General features: G+C 43.3%; 2 protein-coding genes across 3 annotated transcripts in view; one reads left to right on the top strand and one right to left on the bottom strand.

Annotated features, from left to right (window-relative positions):
• magi3a (membrane associated guanylate kinase, WW and PDZ domain containing 3a) overlaps nucleotides 1-12,399 on the top strand; it is a 141,118-nt gene extending 128,719 nt beyond the window's left edge. The window contains exons 22-23 of the mRNA XM_069941917.1: nucleotides 5,278-5,327; nucleotides 12,218-12,399. Of these exons, the coding sequence (XP_069798018.1) occupies nucleotides 5,278-5,285 (8 nt within the window). The 3' untranslated portion in view covers nucleotides 5,286-5,327; nucleotides 12,218-12,399. The remainder of the gene's footprint in view (nucleotides 1-5,277; nucleotides 5,328-12,217) is intronic.
• Nucleotides 336-25,793, bottom strand: LOC138765127 (protein PHTF1-like). Of its 2 annotated transcripts, XM_069941919.1 has the most exons (18): nucleotides 25,709-25,793; nucleotides 22,255-22,315; nucleotides 19,128-19,184; nucleotides 17,054-17,123; nucleotides 16,223-16,381; nucleotides 15,959-16,118; nucleotides 14,460-14,532; nucleotides 13,794-13,955; nucleotides 13,519-13,608; nucleotides 12,188-12,385; nucleotides 9,992-10,120; nucleotides 9,189-9,461; nucleotides 7,377-7,508; nucleotides 6,926-7,012; nucleotides 4,789-4,944; nucleotides 4,300-4,395; nucleotides 2,868-2,993; nucleotides 336-2,638 (listed from the first exon to the last, which is right to left on the bottom strand). In XM_069941919.1, exons 2-18 carry the CDS (start codon nucleotides 22,297-22,299, stop codon nucleotides 2,621-2,623), a joined length of 2,031 nt encoding a protein of 676 aa, XP_069798020.1. In that variant the 5' UTR covers nucleotides 22,300-22,315; nucleotides 25,709-25,793; the 3' UTR covers nucleotides 336-2,620. The 2 variants fall into 2 exon arrangements, with proteins under 2 accessions (XP_069798020.1, XP_069798021.1); XM_069941920.1 differs by lacking the exons at nucleotides 19,128-19,184; nucleotides 22,255-22,315; nucleotides 25,709-25,793 and adding an exon at nucleotides 17,459-17,544.

Below are 25,793 nucleotides of genomic sequence, written 5' to 3'. Positions count from 1 at the left end.
TTCTGCAAGCCTGAGGTGATTAGTCCCTAGACAATCAAGCCATTGTCTTAGCTGGGGGATGTTCTGTCTTGTGTCACAAGATATGAGAGCAGAAGTAGGCCAATTGGCCCATCGAGTATGTCCCACTTGAAGTAATCATGACTTTGCATAAACCTTCTAATTTTTCTTATCTGGGGGGAAGATCAAATGTGCAAATTCAGAGTTGGGATAGTATCCCACTCAACCTTGCAATAAATGTGTCACTACTTTCTCTTTTACCACATTCTGAACTGAGGTAACAATGTAATCTCTAGTGTCAGCCAATTTCTTGGATAACAGATCAGATGAAAGCTACCTCATGTACAAGGTTAACTTTATTTCAAAGTTCAGTGACCAAATGGAGCTGGCAGATTTCATCTATTAACATTACAGAGTTAACCTGTGACTTACAATTAGCTAGCAGGCCTCTACTTAAATAACATGATATTAGCAGCACTTCCTGACCATGATTAAAATATCTGTAGTACCAGCCTTGGACTCCAGGATTTACCTGCTCTGCAGGATCTTAAATGAAGCATTATACAGTACCATGCACAGATTTAAAGTTGTCTGTGGGGAGGGGAGGAGAAACAGGAGCAGTAGTTCCACAGTAGGTCATTTGAAATTCAGTGAGTGCTGACCCAGAGGATGGATTTGCAGGAAGAAATTCGAAAGATAGGTCTTTTTGTATCGGATGGAATCTCTTCATCCACATCCAGTTGCACCAGTACAAATGGGTAAAATATACAGGTCGAGTACCCCATATCCAAAGATCTGAAAACTAAAAAGATCCAAAAACCAAATTTTTTTTTTAGTGCCGACATGACATCACAAGTTGAAAAAAATTCACCACCTGACTTGCCCACGTGGGGCTCTGATGGTGCCATTTTGATTACAACGTCGGTCTGAAGGTACCACTATGGATGACAGTGACAAGAAAAAGAGGAAGCATTTATGTATAGAACAGAGAAAGTCAAGCTGTTGGTGAAACTGAACAGTGGTTTAAGTGTGAGACCTCTTACGGAAGACTAGATTGTTGGAACGACCACAATCTTTGACCTGAAGAAACAGAAGTTGATGAAAAATAGAAAAACACTGCATAATGCTAAAAGTGAAGACCTCGATTGTGTATTGATGGAGAGGATCTGACAGCGTTGCAGCGAACACATGCCACTTACTGGCTTGCTGATCGTGAATCAAGCAAAGCTCGAATGATGACCTGCAAATTGAAGGGAACTGAAATTTAAGAAAAGGCATGGCATTAAATTCTTTAAGATTTGTGCTGATAAAGCATCTGGTGATCACGAAGCAGTGGAGAAATTCATTGATGAGTTTGCCAAGATCATCGCTGATGAAACATCACTGTTTTGGCATTATTGCCCCAGAAGGACACAGACTACAGCTGATGAGACAGCCCCTACAGGAATTAAGGATGGCAAGGACAGAATTTAACTGCTGGGATAGGCAAAAGTTTGCACCCTTGTTTTAAAGGAGCCAGTTTCTTACCAGTCTATTATTACGCAAATAAAAAGGCATCGAGTCACCAGAGCTATGTTTTCAGATTGGTTTAACAAACATTTTGTACCAGCGGATTGTGCTCACTGCAGGTAAGCTGGACTGGATGGATGATGACTGCAAGATTTTGCTATTCCTCGACAACTGTCCTGCCTACCCTCCAGCTGAAAATCTCATCAAAGAGAATGTCATGTACGTCCCCCAAATGTGATGCCATGTGACCAAGGTATCCTTAGATCAATGAAGAGTGAATATAAAAACACTTGTACAGCATGCTGTCAGCAGTGAACAGGCTTGGATGTAGTGAATTTCCAAAAGGAGTTGGAACATGCCTGGCACAAACTCTGGCCTGCAACTATGATGAAGAAACAAATTGGTGATTCTCTATGTCAGGTGAGGAAAAAATGTGCTACATATGCAAAAGATGTACGTTCAGAGTCTGTCAATAAGCTGGAAAAAGTGGATATTTTTAGCATCGGTAATGAGGCCGATGGTGAAATAGCTGAAATTGTTTGGAATCAATGTGATTCCGATGAAGATGACTTAGTTAACACTGCAGAAAAAGTGTCTATAGATGAAATTGTGACAATGTGATATGGACTAAAGCAACATGCGTTCATAACAGGACAAGAAATCGTGTCAGTTAATAAAATCAAAGACTTCTAAGACAGAAAACCATTGTTAATGAGGCAAATGACACTGGAGGAAACATTTGGGAAAGTCATTGAGGAGAATTTCTAGTGTTTGGGGGTTGCATTTATCTTTTATAAGCAGATTTTTTTTGATAAGTACTAAACATCATTTCATGTGAATTTTCTATTTGTGGCGTCATGTTGGCACTCAAAAAGGCTGTTGTTGTTTAACCGCTGATACAGGTATTCTGTATGCTGCTTAGTTCCATTGTTCCGAAAAATGTCTGGTCCCAAGCATTTTGGATACGAGGTACTGTATTACATCTTAAGTTAATTTCATCCTTGGATCCTCTATATTTCCATGTGATAGAAAATAACCTTCTGTGATATCAGGTAAATGTGTAGACATCATTCTTCACCATCTTGGACAGTTTAGTCGTTTCAACTTCTACTGGTCACTTAATCTTCCACAGCTAGGAAAAAGAAAGTTATGTTAACTGTCTCATCTAGTTAAATAGCTGATTTTTCACATTAACCAATCTTTGAGATGTTTTAAATACTAAAAATGAAATTTGACCTCAAAGCCTAGGCAAGATTTAATTCAGTCATGTATCTCGCCTTAGAACAAAGTATTTGTGAAGAGAGAAATAAGGTATAGAAAGTGGAATCGATGATGTGTGTCATGACTGATCTGTTACTCACCCGAAGATTGAAGCCAAGCAAATCACTAATCACTCCAGAGACAGCAGACAGAATGACAACTCGGGTAATGTTGTAGAGCAGTGGGTTTGTGGTCAGTCCATACAATCTGAAAGGAGAGTCCAGCTCCTGTAGGACAAAGTATGAAGCTTGGTCAGTAATGTACACTAGATGTGGAGTCAAGCCAGGAGTCACCAAGCTCCACTCTGGTAATGCCTTTCCATTGTTACTGCTACATTTCTCTTATGAACCTCAAGCCAGTTGTGCATCTAACTTGTTTTAGTGACTGTCAGTTAAGGAATAAATATTGAATTGGGCATCAAAACTTTACCGTTTTCCAAAATACCTGTGGAATTTTGTCTCCTGAATAAAAGCAGTACAGGATGGTCGTGCACAAGCATTGAGGTAAGACAGTAAACTTTGTTGTTTGAGGGGGAAAACAATGTGATATTGCAGCCATGGAGGAGGAATGTTCTGGGAGACCCTAAGTTACAGGGTTACGGGAGTGATAGAAACAGTAGGAAGAAGGGGGGGGGGGGCAATATTGGTTAAATAAGATACCACAGTACGGAGAGGATATTGCCAGAGACTCATCACATGATGAAGTGTGTGTGGAAATCAGAATCAAAAAAGTACTCACTTTGATGGATGTATCCATGAGCCACCAAACCGTGGTTCTCAACCTTTTTTCTTTCCACTTGCATACCATCTTAAGCAGTCCCTTACTAACCAAAGACTATGCCATAGTCACCAGGAGCTAGACCATCTAATACGTTAAGAGATTGCTAATGTCTGTGAAAATAGTAAGGCTGTTATTGTGGGTGACTTTTAACTTCCCCAACACTGACTAAATACAAAAGTGTTGGGGGGTGATCTTGAAGGAGAATTTTCCACAGCCTACTAGGGAAGGGGCAACATTGAACCTTGTGCTGGTGAGGAACCTCAGGACCAGTGAACACAATTCTATTAGCTTAAGATAATTATGGAGAAGGATAACACTGGTCCTCAAGTTAGAATCCGACGTTGGGCCAAGACCAATTTTAACATCTTTACGCAGGTGTTGGCAAATGTTAGAGAGTAAGAGCATGAATGCCAATGGAAAGAGTTTGAGTGTACTAAGAAAGGACGACCATGGACTCAGTCGGGTAAAGGGACCCTGGTAGCACAGATCAGAAAGATGAAGGCAAATTAAGTTAGAACTAATATCTTGAGTAATACAAGGAACAGAGTGAAGAGGGAAATGTAGAGGTTTTGAGGTGGTTTTGGCAGGAAAATCCATAAAAGATTTTAAGAATATTAAAAGCAAAAACTCATGCTCCATGGATTTTCCCTCACATGGCCCAGTTTCTTGCAGATCAATTAAGTAGTATTGGAGGAAAAACCTTTGTGTCATGAAGACTGCAGGGTAGTAGGTTGACACACAAGTAAACTTTACCTTCAGTAATTTTGTGGCAAGTTTTAACACATTGTTGACGAGGGTGAGCTGTTCCTTCTTATTGGGTTTGGATTCCATTTTAAGGTATAAATTGATCTATTAAAATAAAACCACAAGTGGTAATATGCAGTCCATGACAGCTTTATCATTAGTCACCAAAACTGAATGGAGTTTTCTTATTCCAACCCTTAATATTTGCCACAATAAAAATCATAGCATAATAAACTGGATTCCAACAGTGACGCCTCCCAGTTAATGACCCTTGGGTCAAAAGGTTGTTTGACCATTATACAGGTACATGATCCTTTATCTGGCAAGGGGGTGGATACAGCAGCAGAATTCGAGAGGGCTTTCCGAAATCCGGAACCCACTGCCCCCCCCCACCCCCCGAAGGGTTCTGGATAAAGGATCTTGTACCTGTACTAATTCAGAAGTAGGGAACCAATATCCCACTTAATAACTCTGGTGATATATTGGAAAGGCATGTACCTGTTCTGTGAGCAAGATGGAAATGTTATTGTATTTCCTACTGACTTCTGATCCCAGTGTAACTAGTCTCAGCAGGAAAACCACTAGTGATGCCTCCCAGATGAGGAGCTCCCAGTTATATAAGGAATCCAAGAAGCTGCTGTGACCATGAAGGATCTGAGAAGTAAGAAAATGAATTGTTAAAAGCGATTCTCCACACTTCACCAGCACAATAAAGAAGACTCCTTGTTCTAGCATAATTAAAGAACCATGCTCCCTCTGATAAATCAACCGTACACAACGGCTTGCAGCACTTTTTAACTCATGTACTGTATATTTGAAGTGAAAGCTGTGTGCAATTCATTTCCATTAACAAATGTGATGCTGTTTGAAGGACAAATACTGGCCTCAAAAGACCAGGAGGGTTTCCTTGCTCTGAAATATGGGAATATTAAAAAAATGGAAGCCTAGAAACTTCAAGGTTTAATATTCTTACTTTACGTCCAGTAGAATACTGACAGATCACTGGACTTGCTGGATTATGGGCTCAAGTGGCAGAGGTAAAACTATGATGTAATTAATGCAAACTAACTTTCTATTCATTACTAATCTGGTCAAATATAACATAACATATAACAATTACAGCACGGAAACAGGCCATTAGGCCCTTCTAGTCCGCACCGAACCAAACACTCCTCTCTGGTCCCACCTCCCTGCACAATGCCCATAACCCTCCATCTTCTTCTCATCCATAGACCTGTCCAACCTTTTCTTAAATAATACAATCGACTCCGCCGCCACTATTTCTCCCGGAAGCTCATTCCACACGGCTACCACTCTCTGAGTAAAGAAGTTCCCCCTCATGTTACCTCTAAACCTCTGCCCCTTAACTCTTAACTTATTTCAATCTCTCCTCTTAACGGAAATAGTCTATCCACATCCACTCTGTCTATCCCTTTCATAATCTTAAATATTTCAACCTTCTACGCTCCAAAGAATAAAGACCTAATCTGCCCAATCTCTCCCTGTACTCTAGATGCTTAAACCCAAGTAACATTCTGGTCAACCTTCTCTGCACTCTCTCCACTCTGTTTATATCCTTCCTCTAATTAGGCGACCAGAACTGCACACAGAACTCCAAATGAGGCCGCACCAACGTCTTATACAATCTCAACATCACCTCCCAACTCCTATATTCCATGCAATGATTGATAAAGGCCAGCATACTAAAAGCCTTCTTCACCACCCTATTCACGTGAGTTTCTACCTTCAGGGAACGATGTACCGTTACTCCTAAATCTTTCTGCTCTTCTGTATTCATCAATGCTCTCCCATTTACCATGTATGTCCTGTTCTGATTCTTCTTACCAAAATGAAGCACCTCACACTTATCAGCATTAAATTCCATCTGCCATTTTTCAGCCCACTTTTCTAAGCAGCCCAAATCCCTCTGCAATCCTTGAAAACCTCCTTCATTATCCACTATTCCACCTATCTTAGTATTGTCTGCATATTTACTAATCCAATTCACCACCCCATCATCTAGATCATTAATGTATATAACGAACAACAATGGGCCCAATACAGATCCTTGAGGCACACCACTGGTCACCGGCCTCCAACCTGACAGACAATTATCCACTACCACTCTCTGGCCTCTCCCTTTCAGCCAATGTTCAATCCATTTGACGATCTCAAAATTTATACCTAAAGACTGCACCTTCATATGGTCTCTCCCTCCCTTTTCCTCCATCTCTTCCACCTTCTATCCAATAACCTCAACCCCTCCTCAAGTTTCATTCCCCTATTTACTTTAGTCTCAATAAGGGGTCCATACCCAAAATGTTTACTGACCATTTCTGCTCATGGATTCAGTCTGACCAGCAGCACATCGTTTACCCTTGGTTATTACTGAATTACTATAATATACACCTCTATCACAATGAGTGGTCAACTAAAACTTTTGTCCTTTAATATTCCTGTTTTTTTTTTAAAAAAAGCATTTAAAGTTGACCCATTAAATAATAAATATAAAATGACACCTGTGAGCCGTACAAATCTCCTGCCCTTCTTTCCAACTTCAGCTCTGTTGAGAGCGACCATAGTATAGGTTATCAACAAATTCTCCTCACTAAACGGAAACCGGTTCCAGACTTACCTGAGCGCAGCAGACAAATGCAATGGACAAGATAAGTAAAGATGCTGATGAAACAATTACATCAACTGACCGCTGAGGACCCCGCCTCTGTGAATGAAAGAGGAGAACAATACTAGAAAGAACAAGCATTAGAGATAGGACGTTGTCAGAGTAAAAAGCATGCCAGTGATACAGCAAAGTATTTCATAACTTAAAAGGCAAATTAACCTATAATCAACTCTCTGGTATTTCTCAGAATTGAGATCAGATTTAAGAGTTAGCCGATTAGTTCTAGTTCTATCTTTTTTTTCTTTCAGGCAAAACTGAATAAGGGATCACTGAGCACAACTTCTCAAACTCCCTCCTTGTTCAGAAGCCTGCTTCTATTCATAGATTCCTTGATCATCTAACCAACATCACTTAATTCAATTCATCTCTTCTTTGGCATTATTCTGTGATCATTGCACTTTACCTTTAGGTAGGAGCGAAGTGACAACCACATCTTAATGTTCTGCACTTTTTTCAGCCTGAAATGAGGAATCTCAGACTTGCGAGCCTTTCGAGCTGATGTCAGGTGACTGAAGAGCTTGGCAAACATTAAGCGCTGTGCAGAAATTATCAAAGACTTTAAAAAAAAATTCATCTTGCAAAGAACATACATTGTTAATAAAGAATTCAACAGAAGCTTTGCTTTCCAATGAAACTTACAGGATTGAAGCAACTTCCTTCTAGATTTAATCTGGAAGTTTAGCTCTTCTACCACCCAAAGATAACATGAAGTACAATTTAAAGATTAGAGAACATGGTCAAATTGATGCTGCTCTTACAAACAAGTACCACAGAAGCAAAAAGACATTTCTTCAGAGGGCAGGAAAAGAGTACCAGAAAGTCAGATGGTGGAATTAAATAGGAGATGCAGATTGAGTGCACATGCTATCATGAATTAGGATGGCTGAATGGCCTGCTTACACTCTATTCTCTGTAACCTAGAGACCTGAGAAATTCAATGATGGAGATCACATGGCACCATGTTTGATGAACATTTAAAATAGAAGTTAAGCAATAAAGACTGCATATTTAAAATGGGTTGTGGTCAGTAATAAGTGACAAAAATGTTAGAGAGCTGGGAGAGGCAAGGGTAGTGAGAATTGAAATACCAGAACCTCAAATTTTAAAGAAGCTTTAGCACAAATCTGACAAGTGATCATATCCCATTAGGATGCTTGGGCGCCACATGCTTTTAGACCCAATGAGCAAATGCTTGTGTTCCACGACTTGGCTTGATTATGAAATATAGTAAAACTTCTTACAGAACGGGATGATTAGCAAAGCCATACCTAAGATCACATCACTGCGAGGAGGTGTTACAGCAAAGAGAGAAGGACTTTGAGAAAATTATTGAAATGATCACCAGTGTATAGTTTTGTTTGGTACTTTGAGTTAGCAGGCCAAGGCATGGACACCAATGGCAGAGGAATTAAAACTAGGGATTATGAACCTGCCCAAACTGGAAAGGTTCACTGAGGTTGCAAAGATAGAAGGATTGGAAAAAAACCTAAATCCCATCCACACTTTTTTCAACCCCCCTTACATCAGGCATAAGAGCTTCACAAACCTCCAGTTCCAGGGATAGTTTCCTGCTGTTGTCAGGCTCTTGAATGGGCTTCTCAAAAGATGATGCCCCTGTATTGATAAACTATAGAAATGCAGCACGATCACAGGCCCTTTAGATCCATGAGCCCATCTGACCTACAACCCCACTAAGTTTTGAACAGTGGGAGGAAACCCATCCAGACACTGGGAGAGGGTACAAATTACTTACGGACAGCAACGGATTTGAACCCTGGTCACTAGTGCTGTGATAGCATTCTGCTGCCTGTACTTCTCTCTAGATTCTGCACTTCATCATCTAAACCACATACTCTGCACTTCTGTTTTATTATTGCACTACCTGTTGTATTAAATGAATTGACCTGCCAGACAGTTTTCATTTCATCTTGGTACATGCATTTAATGGCCAACAAACGGAGGCATTTGAAGAATGGGAAGCACTGTAGATCAAGGGGAGAAGAGTGAATGGCACTCCAGTGAAATATGAGCAACAAAGTTTTCAGATGGTAGAAAAAAAATGAAACCAACCAGGAAAACTTTAGACTAAACAGCCAAAGTCTAGAGATACAAGGATAGGGTGAGGATTTCAGTGGTTGACCGGAAGAAAAATTGGGTGAGAATATGTTGCCAGTGAATTCAGCCAAAGGTTGCCTGAGGTTTTGGTGTTGCTCACCTGCTTATATGTCCTCTCTGCCACACAAAGGATGAAGAAAAACATCCACACCAGACAGAAGCGCTCCAAAATATTAATCAGTACCAAGACCACGACAGGCCCATCCAGCTTCCCACCACAGATGATTCTTAGTAATTCAGGAATGGAGGAGGTGGTTAACTGGTCCAGGCATTTCTGTTGGAAAAGGCGGAATGCGAAGGGCAGAAGGGTGAGGACTGATGTCACCACATATCCCAGGATCTGGTAACCATTCTGCTGTTCAAAGGTACTTGCCTGTTGGCAGAAAATACAAAATAAAAATTGGAAAAAAAAAATGGGCATTAGGCAGAAAAGATGACTGAGGAACAGGAAGCGAGAAAATAATCTATATGAAATAATTGCTCCTTCAACATCTTTGCCTATCATTTAGAAATTTAAGAACATGACCTGCCTGCAGAGACAGTTCTGCTGTTCATTAAAGATCATGGGTGTGGAGTCAGCTCCACCTTTTCCCTATAACCAAGTGTTCCCTAGGATGCAAAGTTCTACCTGACAAGGTCTTAATTATATTTAATGAGGCAGCCTCTACTGCTTCCTTGGGTAGAGAATTCCACAGAGCTTCCAAAGTATCTCAACCCCCAATCTAAATGATTCCATTCTCCCTTCCATTATAGTAACACTACTGCAATCCCAGAGCAGGCTCTGGATACTATTTAAACCCAGAAATCCCCATTATACAACAGACAGGATCCACTTAGTCGCAGAAAGAAATTGGACACCAAGTCAGTTTCAACATTCAGCTTGTGTAAAGTCCAGGAACACACCCGCTTCATAATCATTCCACTAATCTCCAGGACAGACATATCGAACTTTTTGCATTCATTTCCTTCCCAGATGATGGCGCTGACTCTCTCCGAACTCTGGCTGTTGCTGTACAACCAGTGCAGGTGATTCTGAAATTACAAATTAAATAAAATTAATTACTCAATGAAAATAATTGAGCGACAACATCCTTTGAATGAGGAAAGCAAAGGTCTCGAAGGTTTGATAGGTAGGTGTGAATGGGATAGAGATGGGGAGGGGTAAGACTATGTAGGGCTTGAACATCTGAATGAAGATTTTTATTCTACTGGCAAACTTAGAAATGAATCTAAATCAACAATAGACACACCTTTTTTGTGGAGAGGGAATAATTCAGTGAAAAGACAGCAAGGCAACAATGCTGAGTGTTTATTCGGTCTGAACACACCTGATGGTACAGCATTTGGCAAGTATGGGCATTTGGAATTCTCTAATAGCATCTTCTCAACGGAGCCTCTCACTTGAACACTGCATGCAAGTGTCCAACACATGAAGCAAAGTACTAGTTACTATGTATTCCAACTGAAGGTCTCTCAACCCACTCCCCATATCAAATGGATATTCATGGAATTTACTTCTATGTATTTTGTGAAGAGCTTGGTACCCAAGAGTACAGAATTCTGTGATGGGAGATGTTTTACATTAATTGCACTGTTTAAATGAAAATCAATAAACTGTAAATTTAAAAACAGGAAACACTAGTCAGTCTGCATTGGCGAAAGGTGAAAAAGAATCAACACCTTTATTAGAATTGGGCCAATGAGAAAATCCGATTCAGCTACAAAGAAAACAGGCTGAAGAAAATCTCTGATCGTGAGAGGCAACAGTGAGGTGATTTATTCTCACTGTTCTATAACTCCATTGTATCTGCTCTGATGACTTTCCATAAAGGTGCCTGGGATGTCTTCCTTTTTCATTTACCCATGTTTTCGACCATGATTCACAGAACACTTGAAACCATCTCATCTATTTCCCACACCTCCAATTTCACCTCCTGACCAGAGCAAGGACTAGAATTCTTTGCATTCTACCTCATTCAACTGATCAGCCTCTATGATCCACCTTCAATGAAGTACCTCCAGAAACTCCTTCCCTTTACAGCATTCCCAGCACAAATCCTTGGACTCTGCTTCAATCTCCACTATTCAGTCCTGTTCTCAAGCTGCTTTCCTATATCCGCTGTACCAATATATCGTGGATAACAAACCAGTTTTTTTTAAAAAAAAACTTTTGAGTTCTATTGTCAGCGACTCAAACAATTCTACAAGGGAATCACTTGCACTTCAATTCTAATGTGTGGTATTTATCATGCCTGCGGTGCTCTCTACATCAGAGAAATCAAATGTAGGTTAGGTGACTGCTTGGCTCAGCTTCTTCAGTCATCCACAGGGGCACCCCCAAGCTTCATCTGTCACTTTAATTCCTCTTCCCAGTCTGACATCTCTATTTATGGCTCACTGCATGGTTACAATAAGGCTCAATTTAAATGAGGAACTGCAGCTCGTGTTCTGTCTGGGCACATTGCACCCCTTCAGGATTCAATGTCCGATTTAACAAGATAACTTCAATTTTTGTGTTGGTATCAGGACGAGCCAGTTCTGGCATCCGTAATGTTAATTCCTCCTCAGCTGCCCTGGACAAATTCAGTTTATCCTCTCTCCATATAGAGGCCACCTCTTCAGTTTCAGCAAAAGGCAGCTCGAACCTAACATGACCTGTTTGTTGGCTTCCTCTCTGACACCCTTCATTAACACACAAAAGTGCTGGAAAAACTCAGCAGATCATGCAGTGCTCTTTAAGGCAGAGGTACATAACTGACGTTTTGGGTCAGAGCCCTTTGTTAAGGTCTGAGCAAAAAGGAGAGAGGGGCCTAACAGAAACTGGAGAAGTTGAAATTAATTTCATTTGGTTGGAGAGTGCCCAGACAGAATATTATTTGTTGTTTTTTGTTGATCACCTTGGGAATCCTTGTCAGATGTTCCACCTCTTCCTTTATAAAAATAAACTAATTTTCTTACTTTCCTATTTCTACTGAAATATTAAACATTTTGCTTTGCAAGATACTAACTGATCTTCCGGATGTTGATCATTGATGATGTTATATAAATGCAAACTGTTGTTGCTGTCACACATGTTGAGATAAGAAATGGGAAGCTCACCTGCTCATCCTTGGATTCTTTCTTCTGCAGAGAAATTCTTTGCACACTCTCACACTCGCTCTCACTGCTGTAAGAGGAATGGCATCGAGGCCCATTTAGAAGATCATCCCACAGCATGTCCTCGGTCTCCGACCCATGCCGACTGCTCTCCGAGTCCTGCCGCGAGTTACTGCAGCTGAAGCTCATGTATGAATTGTCCTGCAAATTTAAAAAATAAATTTCCGTGAATCCACTGCTTAGACTTGTTGTCGGTGCAGTACAATAAACCAGAGTGGACTGGTTTCAGTTACCCTTAACTTAATCCTAAACAGTATTAGGAAAGGAAGAAATGAATTTTTTTTGAAAGATAGAGGAGTGTTGGATCATCTGAGGAGGCAAGGGCAGGATTCGCAAGGTGATTGCCACATTTGTGAAACACCATCTGATATTCTGTTTGTAGACTCTCCAACCAGATGGCATTAACATCAATGTCTCTAATTTTTGTTAGGCCCCTCCCCCTGCCTCTCTTTCGTTCCCTATCCCTCCGTCTCCTTTTCTTATTCAGCCACTTGCCTGCTTTTTGCTCAGACTCAGGCCCGAAACTCAGGCCCACAAAATGCACTGTGTGACCTGCTGAGTTTCTGCAGCACTTCTGTGTATTAATTATTACCCAGAGAATGTAAATCAATATCCTGATCAATTCATACAAAATAGTCCCACTATAATTAGGAATCACATTTAAATCCTACTTTTGTCATGTTTCAATAATAACCAAAGCCAAAGGTAAAACAGGAAGGAGATGGAGTGGGTCAAAGAAGGACAAGTTGAATAATATGGTTGTGGATTGTGTAGCAGCCAGGGATCAACTATCTAATGCAGGAATATTCAGAGAGATCTCAAAACAAAATCTGAACTCTCAAAATGATTTATAATTTATCAGATAGGTACAGCCTGTTTTTCCTGGCGTGTCTATTCTGATATTATAGAGTTATCTTACCAATTCAACACTTCTCTCTCATATCAGACTACCTGGCTTCCCCCAACACGAAACACATCCTCAGAGTTCCAAATTCTAACTACCTAGGCTAAAGACGATCCTCCTGAATTCCTGACTAGATTACTCGGAACCAACATATTTTTAACAGATATTTGGAAAGGAATCAAAAGCTATGCTTCTAACCTAGAATTCTTGTAAATCCATTTTGTTGGAAATCCTTCAAAGAGAAGCAAAAAGGAGAAATTCCTGGAATGACTTTATCCCTTGCTCCCTCCAACAATGAGAAAGATTAAACACCTTCAGTATTAAGTAGCCCAATCTTGGGCTTGTGGCAGATTCTTTGATACACTCATACCTGATTTGGGGCTGTAGATTCAAGCTCAGAGTCCTGCAAGCTGTCAGAGTCTCCTTTTGGAATTTCCCATCTCGGAATTCTTTCTCTGCCCTGTTTAAAAAAAGGAAAAGTAAAGGCAGGACCTGGTGCCAGTTGCTCCAAATACATGTCTAACATCACTCATCGTCTGTAATTAGGTTGGGTTAGAGAGATGTGAGTTGGACAGATATGCTTGTGGAGATGTGGCTTTCCTGTCACAGGTGAAAATACGAGAGAGAGAATAAACTTCCAATTACCTCTGAGACTCCAGTTGTTTTGATGTGTGCACTTCTTCGGAATCGTAACATATTGAAAGTCCCCTTCATCCTTTGCTGGGTTAGCAAATGCCGCGTTTGGCTCTCCGTTTCCTCACTGGAATTTTCCTCTGATCCTCGATTTGCAGCTCGGTGCTGTGTATCCTGAGAAGAGACAGAATTTTGAAACCATCTCTATCTCTGTGCAAACATTACAGTGTACAGAAACAGGCCAGGCCAAGAACTACTGAGAACTGAAATTTATTTTAGAACCTTTATTTGTAACCATGAAAGAGGAGGCAGCTCCAATTGAACATAATTATCAATCTGCATGTTATTTCCAAATCGTTGACTAAACGATAGTTAAATTGTGTAGCATTAGTCCCGCATCGGACTTTTCAGTCACAAACGAGCCTGCAGCTGACGTGGACATTTACCCCCTCCATAAATCTTCGTCCGCGAAGCCAAGCCAAAGAAAAGAAAGTCTCCAAATTAATCAACTGTCAAGCAACAGTATCAGGATAAAACATACAAGCTGGGTGGAAGTACGTCAGCCACGAGTGAGCCAAGGATGGGTTAAAGCAATTGAATGATACCTTATTCCTGTTGGCCTTTATAATTTATGAAGCATGTGCACCAAACAGTTAGGAATATGGGCCACGGACTTACTCTCCCATTGTTGGGCATGGGGACCGTAGAACAGCGCCCAACCTTCCGAGATTGATGTCTTGTTTGCGTAGCTCTGAGAATAAAGAAAACACATTTCTCTAAGTCTTTGGCAATAAATCGGAGAACCAGCATTCCAAGATTTAAAAGGAAGGTCCATGATAAAGGACATTCACTGTTAGATTCTAACCTCTTGGATTCTCCTCATCAGCAACTAGTTTAATCGTTTTTAATTGGTCACATGGAATCACCAGGTCTCAAGTATAATTGCAATCCAAATGCTGAAATACATCACTGGGGAAATTATAAAAGCTTAATACATCGTGCACCGACTGGGTGATATCTTGATCGAAATGCATCAGAAGGACTAGGCCTTGATCTGGTAAAAATTGATGTCATCAAATTTATTCAATATATTAACCAAAGGAAATGAGGTGATTAGGCCTTCCATGCCCATCACAGTGCGAGTTATCAACCAAGTCCTACACCCAACTTTTTCCCTATAACCCTGAAAAGAAAAATAGTCTAATTCTTTTTTCAAGTTTTCATTACAAAATTCCACCAATTTTCATACATTACATATTTATTTAAAACATAAATGCATGAAGAAAATTGCTCCATTTGCCCTCCACCCCCCCCAAATTATTTTTAATACAATTACCTGGTTTCCATCTTTTTACAGTAGAAATTGTTTACTTCTCTGTTAGAGTCCTTAAAGATTTGAGCACCTCAATTACATATTCCTGAATCTCATCATATACCTTGATGAAGGGCTCAAGCCTGAAACGTTGGTTATGTATCTTTATCTTTGCTATATAAAGTTCACTGTTTGACCTGCTGAGTTTCTTCAGCATTTTTTTTGTGTTTTTACTTCAATCACGGTGTTTACAGACTTTCGAGTTTTACTACTGTTCCTTAACCTTCTCGGTTTCAGGGTAAATTCCAGCTTTCTCAGCTCTACATAATTAGTCACTCCAATAGCCAGTGTTCCCTCTTTACACTTTTAACATCCTTCCTACACCTTAGTTCTCAAATTTGAACAATTCTTCTACTGAAGCTAAGAAGTCATTGTTTTAGTATTATTTCCTTGCTTTTGCAATCTTTGTAAAACCAAGGATCCTGATGCTTTTGCAGTTAGTGTAGATCAGAACTCTATCATAATTCTGTCCCTATTCTAAAGCAACCCATTCCACTTGCATTTCCATATAAATTCCTGTGTGAACATTTATAAAGTGCCAATGTAAACCTGTTGCATTAGAATTTAATTTTAACCCCTTGTATAGGTGCTGCAGAGCAGGAAGTGTTTGTAACCAATGACAACAATCATTTATAATGAACAAATGTGCACATTTTGAAGATTTTCAATGTATTAAATTTGATTCTCCAGTACTCTTTAACATGGTGACAAACAAAGAGGAGCTGCAGAGACTCAGCAGGTCATGCAGCATCTACAGAGAGAAATGGACAGTCAACGTTTCGCATTGGGACCCTTAAAATCTCACCTCCTGCGCTTCCCTCCATTTGTGGGTGATGGAGTTTGCCTCTGGGTTGAGACTATCTGGCAGTGGACTGTCCCCAGTAGCAGCATCAGAACCATGGGGCTGACGATTTCACTGACATACAAGACTGGGTTCCATAGCACATACAGGCCGATTGCAACCACTTGAAATAGAAAAATAGACAATGGAGATTGTGTGGTTTTACACAAAGCTGCAAATAAACTTACAAAAGAAAGGTAAGAGTTCCAACATGTTTACAGAACCCACCTTCTAAGAAGTAGAGAAGCAGCAGCCATGCAAAGATGCCCTTTGAGGTAACCTGGATCCACCATTGACAGAACAAGGGAAAGAACAATACACGTACTATGCCCTTGCGTGTTAATGAGGTCCATGGACTTTCAGGTTTAGCTTTGACAAAAGTTGATCCTGTACAATGAACACAACTACTTTAAAAGAATGCAACAGCTCTTCGAGACAGAACAATAAAAAAAAACATTCCAAAAGATGATATCAGATATTGAGAAAACTGAACAGGCCGGTTCTACTTCCTTAAAACATAACCAAGTGATCAGATTTCAAAAGGTACAGTAAAACCCCCATTATACGGTATTCAAGCAACCAACAGCCTCAAGCAACCGGCAAAAAAAAATTGTGGAAAATAAATAGGTAAAAATATGAAAGTTTAAAATCGGCGCGCCTTCCTGTTAGTCCACCAATCAATGCAACTCGCAATCTCAAGCAATTGAAAAATTCTACCAAAACCCACAGGTGCTGGATACCAGGGGGTTTTCTATACTTATAAAAGTGAGTATTAAAAATCATTATTCACAGCTGCTTATTTCAGAGGGCAGCTGTAAGTTAAGTATTATATTACAGGTCTGGCAAAAGAGGAAACAATTCCATTATTAAATAACATTACTGGGTCAATTACACTTTTTGACAACCTAATTGTTTCACAGTACTGAACACTGGCTTTTCATTAATGTAATTAACTGAATTTAACTTCCATCAACTATATGGTGACATTTCAACTTGTGCATCATGCTTTTCAGAAAGAGACTCAAATACCACTGGAGAAAATATCCTCGGCTCTCTCACCTCTCACAAGGTCGACATCAATTAGATCAGACTTTATTCGGCCAGTCTTTTTTGGTTTACTTCGCAACCCCTGGAATTGAGCAAACAATTTTTAACTTGAAAACGCCATTGAATCAGCAATAATGATAGGACTGCCAGGAAGCTACATTCGCACCAAGCCCCTGGTGTGCCAACCTGGAGATTGGTAACTGCTCATGATAAGAAAACATGCAGTTGATTTTGTTGGGAGTGTTCACTATAGGGGGTGTGACCCTATGGTTCCCAATCACCAGAGACGGACACCATAGATTTCAGTGTGGTCATTGGGTGATTAATGTGAGCCAAAAAAATCTCATTCACAATTATTTTCAAATTTTCAGGAACAACTTGTATTTATACTCAGTTGAAGATCTGCAGTTCAATAACCATGTATGAATGCAAAATTCAAATGCTTATGTAATTAGGAATCCCACTGAAATTCATCGCAAGCTTCCTGGTTGTGAATCTCCATGTGCCACTAGATCCTACACATTGGGCGAAAAACAGTAAATAAATGATACATTTCCATATAACTGAATAATATAACACCAATATACAAAATAACTACTGCTAAAGATTGACTAAGTTACCTACTGCACCTCAAATAAATCTGGACTCCCATGAAATCATCCAAGGTGAAAAGTCAGGGATCCCCAAAAAGTGAAATCTGATTCTCAAACCACAGATGCTGACTGATCTAGTGAGTATTTCCAGCGTTTACTGCTTTTATTTCAGATTTACCATCTACAGTCTCTTGCTTTTCTAAAGCCTTGCTCCAAATGAAATTCAGATTGCATATCACCTTTTGCAATGCTCTTTGCAGGCAAAGTTGGAGACCCAAAGGACACAAGATTTTTGGACTGACCAAAAGTTTTTTTTAAGCAAGATGATGCTTTTAAGGAATATCTTGGGGAGAGACGTAACTAATAAACTTTAAAGGCAATTCTAGATCGTATGGAAAACACTGTTGGTGTAGCCATCAATAATGGAGTGGATGGAATCAAGGTTTTACAAGGTTGCAGAACTGGTGAAAGAGGGTGGTAGAGCTGAAGAAATAGGACACAGGAGGTATTAACAAAAGGCAATGAGGAATGTTGAGAATGCCAACATAAAGTTAGTAAGCAGAAGAATGAAGGGCAAGTGAGATTTGGTGATAGATCTTACACTAGAGCAGCAGATCTTTCCTCCATCTGCAGCATATTTCACTCCTGGCACTGGAGACATGGATAGCTACGGTTTGGTGGGTTGTGTATTCATGCCTCACTAGCAAAGATGCTGGACCACTACAGAAGCACTGACCAGGCACGGAAGCTCAAATTGTGAATGTCTGAACTCAAAGTCAATGGGATTTACTGAGCATCCGGGTCACTTTAGGGATGCAAAGGGATTCATTTCGGTCAGGTCATACCTGTACCCATGTGTTGACCTTAGTTACTTAATCAAATAAGTGATACCAATGACACACACTTAGCGATTTGTGTTCAGTCAATTGAGTGAACAATACCCACTACCCAGACACTTATCAATTAGGCCCTTTCAAATTGCCTTGTAAAATGGGGTTAACCGGGCAATTTACTTGGTTGAAGCACCAGGTACAGGGCTATTTGAAAAGGTCAAACTGGGTAAGCCCGGTTAAAATTTATTCGGGTCCCAGACCTACCTTGAAGGTGGTCAGGGAACAATTGGCAGCAGGTTCTGCCCCATGGATATCCATTTGTTAATGCCACTAATTTGATTTCAGCCCTTCACTTAAAATTCCTAGAAACAGTCCCTGCAACCAGGAACCTTGCATCATTCAGGTATGGCTAAAACAGCAGCCAATTCCTAGCAATGTAATTTCTTGCCTTGGTATTAACATCACTGCAGTCATCAATGGGAACTAGCTCACACACCACCATTGAATGGTTTATAAATGATGGCCTTTCCAGTGAATGGCTTTATAAAAAACTCAAAGCATTTGACCACAGGTACATCATCAATTCCAAACTTACATTGCAACAGCATTGATTTCAGAGAGCAGGAAGAACAAAACACTTGATCAAATTGTTATTCCCACCTTAATTTCCGTCTGCTCAATCGACTTTTCCCAGATTTGTTGATCGTATGCTCCAATCTGAAACACAGCATGGTACTTGGTAAAAGAAAACTCTCAATTCTTTTTGTTGCACCAAGGTTGATTGATTGTGTAAAATAATTTATTAAAGGTAAAAATTGAGTAAAGCAAGCAAGTGAGCATAAATAAGCAGCCATGTGCATGAACAACTCAAACGGTTTAGATTTATGACAAAAACTTGGATGGAAACATGAAATTTCTACAATTAAGTCTGCAAAGAAATCCTGTTCAACCAGGAGACCACCACCACCAACCACTGTGGGGTTGTTACACAGCCATAACCATCACCTGTTTAAATTAACAATTACAAAACAAACGATACTTATATGGCTCTGAAGTGGTCAGAGAAGTTATCACCATTAGAATGAGCCTCTTTTGGTTTTCTCTAATTTAGAGCTCTTTGGAAAAAAAACGATTGTGGGTGAGTCCAAATATCATTTGCAATAAACGCAATAAATCCAATGCGTTTGCCCAAGGAGTGATTTGCCTTCACAGAATAGCTGGAACATGTGGGACAGATACATTTAATGGAAACCTCATGAAAGAGATTAAAAAATATAAGAAAATGTTGTTGATCAAGATGAAGTGGTGGAAAGTGTGCTGACTGGCTGGCTGGGGACACCAATTCCCCCCAAACGAAAAGTCCTGCAAAAAGGAAGTGGACATGGCCCAGGACATCACAGGGAAAACCCTCCCCACCATCAAAAATTTCAACAGGGAATGCAGCCATCAGAGAGCAGCAGCAATCATCAAGGTTCCACAGCACACACACTGTTCTTGCCTCTGCCATCAGGAAAAAGGCATCGGTGCCACAAGACTCTCACCATCAGGTTCAGGAACAGCTGCTACCCCTCCACCATCAGATTCCTCAACAACAAACTCAATTAGGGACTCTTTTTTTTTGAGAACAAAGAACATTTATTGTACAACAATGCAAACTTGGGTGCTTCCCCTTACCCTGGGAATACACACTAATTAGGGACTCATTGAAGGACTCTTACTTGAGCACAGTTTGTTTACATCTCTTTATTTGTTTACATGTATACGTTTTGTATTACCACGAAGAGGTAATTCTGCCTTGCCCACAGGGTTGTATGTCTCATGTATGTACTCTGAAAATAAATCTGAAATCTGAATGTTGTGAACAACTGTCGGCCCAGCACCAGTCCTGGCAGTGCCCCCACTGATTGCCAACCAGAGAAACATCCATTTATCCTAACTCTTGCCTTCCATTGGTAAACCTATTCCCTATCCATGCCAGTACATTATTCCCAAGACTTCTTTTCTACCTTTTTGCCTGTGCTCCAGTCTACCTTAACAACTCCTTTCTCATCCCATTGTAATCACCTTTGTTTAGAAATTTTATTTTCTCACTCTCCATATTTGAAATTCACACTGTGATCACTCTTTCCGAGGATCCCTAATGATGAATTATTCATTTTAATTATCTCATTATACAGCATCTGCTGGGGGAGGGGGAGAACGCAGTAGTTAGAGCAGTGTTTAGGGGGCAGCGCAGTTAGCGCCACACTGTTACAGCGCCAGCGACCCAGGTTTAAATCCGGCCCTGTCTGTTAGGAGCTTGCATGTTCTCCCCCTGTGTCCCTCTGTGTGGCCCTCTTCTGGGTGCTCTGGTTTCTTCCCTTAAAAAAAATTCTATAGGGGTTGTAGGTTAATTTGGACAGAAGGGGCTGTTACTGTACTGAATGTCCAAATTAAATTAAAAATTTAAAAAAATATTCTCCTGTGACACATTGTTCAAAAAAACCCATCGTAGATGTATTCTAAAAATTCTCCTCAAGGCTGCCTTGATGGACACGATTTGACCAATCAATATGTAAATTAACATCCCGCACAACAACCATGGCCCCCATTCTTATAGGCATCAGTTATTTATTGATTTGGACTAGTCTGTAAGCCACCATAATATCAGTGGCCAGTAGACAAATCCCACCAGTGAATTTTCCTCCCTTATTGTTCCCAATCTCCACTGAGGTCACATCAACATTTCGTTCCTCAAAGACCATGTTATCTCTCATGGTTGTCCTGCTATCATTACTCAAGTGCGACCCCATCTCCTTGCCTTAGCTTCCCATCTGAATTGCCTGATATTTAATTCCCAAGTCTTCTCCACCCTGCGTCATCCCAATTCTGCTGCCGTTTCTGCTCCTGACTACCACGTGGTCATCCCGAGATCACCACCTTCGAGTTCACAATTTTTGCACAGGAACCTGACAAGATCAGTGCTCACCTGCCATGATGACAATCTTTGAGAGGGAAGAAGAAAAAAAAGAGCAAGCTGGCTTTGGAAGAATAAAAAGAAGTGAGGCTTTACCTCAGTGCTGTTCGCCCTCCTCACCAACATGAAGAACTTGGATTTGAATGCTCCAAATTAAAAACACAAGCAGCAGGTCAAATAGTGAAGATAAAATGACATAACCAACGATATGGGGGCTTGAGCCCTTCACCAAGAGATGGAAAAATGTCGGCAGGCGTCTGAATAAAAGGGAAAAGGGGGCGCTGTGGTTGCAAAGGCAGCAGATAATAGGTGGAGAAGGGAAAAGGGCAAGCAAGGAGAGGAGGAAATTGAGAGGGAAGGGGTTGGAGAGCTGACGGGGGGGGGGGGGTAGGGGGGCAAAGGGAGCAGGTTAGCAGAATCAAGAAAAGTTGATGTTAATACCATCTGGCTGGAGAGTGCCAGGCATGGCTCCTCCAATTTGTGGGTGGTCTTGGTGGGATAGTACATGAGGCCATGAACAGATATGTGATTATGGGAGGGTGATGCAAAAATGAAATGGTTGGCCACTGAGAGGTCCCTGCCACCTTTTATACACACCAACAATGAATAAACACTCCTCTTTAACAAGTGCCTTTAAGCTTCTTCCACTGCTCATCCTCCTCGGACATTGCGGGCTGTAACTAACAAGTGCTGACCCTCACTAATAAGGAGGCAGGTTCATGAAGAGCACAGTAATTACTCAAGTTGGGCTGAAGGGGTTGATTCCACGCTGCAAGTCCTATCAACATTTAAAATTTAACGCTCGCATTCCTATTCACGCTGTGTACGTACCTTTTTTTGGTACCATGTTATGGTATCTGTTGTTTTCAATGCCATCTGTTATTCATCTTACCTAGTTCAAATAAAGTAAGATTCACTTTTGGGTTCAGCGCGCAATTGATGGGATTTGAATAACAATCCCCAACCTGATCCGAGACATACTAATGACACAATTTTAGCAACGAAATAGATAATACAGAGTCTTCACCACTACCTCACACCTTCCCTACCCATCACCCAACCTCAATCATTACCTTCCCTCCCCAGAACACTCCCATTCACCCTTCAAAATCCTCACAAGAACCCTGCCTCCCCTCAATCCCCTCTCCCCACCAGAGTCCTTCCATCCTTTCCCTCTAGCCAAAATCTCTGCTAGAACAATCTCTCACCTCACCCCACCAGAAAATTTCCTCCTGCAACAAGAACCACCTGTCCCTTCTCCCTCTCCCCATAATTCTTCCTCTCTTCCACTCCAGACAAAACCACTCCTCCCTTCCTTCTCACCCTGCCCACAACCCTCCCTCCTCACCCTCCCCACAACCCTCCATCCCTCTACACAACCCTACATCCTTCCATTCCTCCCTCCCTCCCTACAACCCTACATCTCCCTCCCCACGACCCTCCATCTCCCACCCCACGACCCTCCATCTCCCACCCCACGACCCTCCATCTCCCACCCCACGACCCTCCATCTCCCACCCCACGACCCTCCATCTCCCACCCACAACCCTCCATCCCCTCTCCAACCCTCCATAACCTTTCATTCCCCAGTCTCTCGCAAACCTCTCCCTCCCCAACCCTTCATCTACCTCCCCACAACCCTCCATCCCTCTCTTCCTCCCCAATCCTCAATCCCCTTCTCTCCCTCTCCAACCCTCTGCCCCTTCTCTCCCTCTCCAACCCTCTGCCCCTTCTCTCCCTCCCCAACCCTCTATCCCCTTCTCTCCCACCCCAACCCTCTATCCCCTGCTCTCCCTCCCCAACCCTTCATCTACCTCCCCACAACCCTCCATCCCTCTCTTCCTCCCCAATCCTCAATCCCCTTCTCTCCCTCCCCAACCCTCTATCCCCTTCTCTCCCACCCCAACCCTCTATCCCCTTCTCTCCCTCCCCAACCCTCTATCCCCTTCTCTCCCTCCCCAACCCTCTATCCACTTCTCTCCCTCCCCAACCCTCTATCCTCTTCTCTCCCTCCCCAACCCTCTATCCCCTTCTCTCTCTCCCCAACCCTCTATCCCCTTCTCTCCCTCCCCAACCCTCTATCCCCTTCTCTCCCTCCCCAACCCTCTATCCCCTTCTCTCCCTCCCCAACCCTCTGTCCCTTCCTCTCCCTCCCCAACCCTGTCCCCTCCTCTCCCTCCCCAACCCTCTGCCCCTTCTCTCCCTCCATCCCTCTCTCCCCAACCCTTTTCCCCCTTCTCTCCCTCCATCCTCCTCTCCCTCCCCAACCCTCTATCCCCTTCTCTCTCTTCAACCCTCTGCCCCCTTCTCTCCCTCCATCCTCCTCTCCCTCCCCAACCCTCTATCCCCATCTCTCCCTCTCCAACCCTCTGACCCTTCTTTCCCTCTATTCTACTCTCCCTTCCCAACCCTCTATCCCCTTCTCTCCCTCTCCAACCCTCTGCCCCTTCTCTCCCTCCATCCCCCTCTCCCTCCCCAACCCTCTATCCCCTTCTCTCCCTCTCCAACCCTCTGTCCCCTTCTCTCCCTCCATCTCTCTCTCCCTCCCCAACCCTCTGCCCCTTCTCTCCCTCCCCAACCCTCTGCCCCCTTCTCCCTCTCCAACCCTCTGCCCCTTCTCTCCCTCCATCCCCCTCTCCCTCCCCAACCCTCTATCCCCTTCTCTCCCTCTCCAACCCTCTGTCCCCTTCTCTCCCTCCATCCCTCTCTCCCTCCCCAACCCTCTGCCCCTTCTCTCCCTCCCCAACCCTCTGCCCCCTTCTCCCTCTCCAACCCTCTGTCCCCTTCTCTCCCTCCATCCCTCTCTCCCTCCCCAACCCTCTGCCCCTTCTCTCCCTCCCCAACCCACTGCCCCCTTCTCCCTCTCCAACCCTCTGCCCCTTCTCTCCCTCCCCAACCCTCTATCCCCTTCTCTCCCTCCCCAACCCTCTGCCCCCTTCTCCCTCTCCAACCCTCTGTCCCCTTCTCTCCCTCCACCCCTCTCTCCCTCCCCAACCCTCTGCCCCTTCTCTCCCTCCCCAACCCTCTATCCCCTTCTCTCCCTTCCCAACCCTCTGCCCCCTCTCTCCCTTCCCAACCCTCTATCCCCTTCTCTCCCTCTCCAACCCTCTGCCCCTTCTCTCCCTCCATCCCCCTCTCCCTCCCCAACCCTCTATCCCCTTCTCTCCCTCTCCAACCCTCTGCCCCTTCTCTCCCTCCATCCCCTCTCCCTCCCCAACCCTCCGTCCCCTCTTCTCCCTCCCCATCCCTCTATCCCCTTCTCTCCCTCCCCAACCCTCTGCCCCCTTCTCTCTCTCCAACCCTCTGTCCCCTTCTCTCCCTCCATCCCTCTCTCCCTCCCCAACCCTCTGCCCCTTCTCTCCCTCCCCAACCCTCTATCCCCTTCTCTCCCTCCCCAACCCTCTGCCCCCTTCTCCCTCTCCAACCCTCTGCCCCCTTCTCTCCCTCCATCCCTCTCTCCCTCCCCAACCCTCTGCCCCTTCTCTCCCTCCCCAACCCTCTATCCCCTTCTCTCCCTCCCCAACCCTCTGCCCCCTTCTCCCTCTCCAACCCTCTGTCCCCTTCTCTCCCTCCATCCCTCTCTCCCTCCCCAACCCTCTGCCCCTTCTCTCCCTCCCCAACCCTCTGCCCCCTCTCTCCCTCCATCCCTCTATCCCCTTCTCTCCCTCTCCAACCCTCTGCCCCCTTCTCTCCCTCCCCAACCCTCTGCCCCCTTCTCCCTCCATCCCTCTATCCCCTTCTCTCCCTCTCCATCCCTCTGCCCCCTTCTCCCTCCCCAACCCTCTGCCCCTTCTCTCCCTCCCCAACCCTCTATCCCCTTCTCTCCCTCCCCAACCCTCTGCCCCCTTCTCCCTCTCCAACCCTCTGTCCCCTTCTCTCCCTCCATCCCTCTCTCCCTCCCCAACCCTCTGCCCTTTCTCTCCCTCCCCAACCCTCTATCCCCTTCTCTCCCTCCCCAACCCTCTGCCCCCTTCTCCCTCTCCAACCCTCTGCCCCCTTCTCTCCCTCCATCCCTCTCTCCCTCCCCAACCCTCTGCCCCCTCTCTCCCTCCATCCCTCTATCCCCTTCTCTCCCTCTCCAACCCTCTGTCCCCTTCTCTCCCTCTATCCCCTTCTCTCCCTCTCCATCCCTCTGCCCCCTTCTCTCCCTCCAACCCTCTATCCCCTTCTCTCCTTCCCCAATCCTCTGCCCCCTCCTCTCCCCCCCCGCCAGCCATCATCCCTCCTTCCATCCCGACCCCCCCCCCCCCCTCGCCCGAGAGGCCCCCCGCCGGCCCGCTCTCACCTGCTCCCGTCTCCCCGCGACCACGCACTGGGCCGCGGCCAACGTCAGCGGCTCCCAGCCGGTTACGAGGGAGGAAGCAGTCTTC

Source organism: Narcine bancroftii, chromosome 5 (genome assembly GCF_036971445.1).
Source record: "Narcine bancroftii isolate sNarBan1 chromosome 5, sNarBan1.hap1, whole genome shotgun sequence".
Lineage (NCBI taxonomy): Eukaryota > Metazoa > Chordata > Chondrichthyes > Torpediniformes > Narcinidae > Narcine > Narcine bancroftii.
This window is presented reverse-complemented; position numbering and strand designations above follow the sequence as displayed.

Bases quoted from the DNA above. Each gene is read 5' to 3' on its own strand.
- LOC138765127 (XM_069941919.1), bottom strand. From the start codon at position 22,299: ATGGCATTGAAAACAACAGATACCATAACATGGTACCAAAAAAAG. The intron at 17,124-19,127 runs GTGGGAATAACA...GCTCAATTCCAG, and splicing joins TTGAGCAGACGGAAATTAAG to GGGTTGCGAAGTAAACCAAA. The intron at 16,382-17,053 runs GTGAGAGAGCCG...TTCATTGTACAG, and splicing joins TGATGTCGACCTTGTGAGAG to GATCAACTTTTGTCAAAGCT.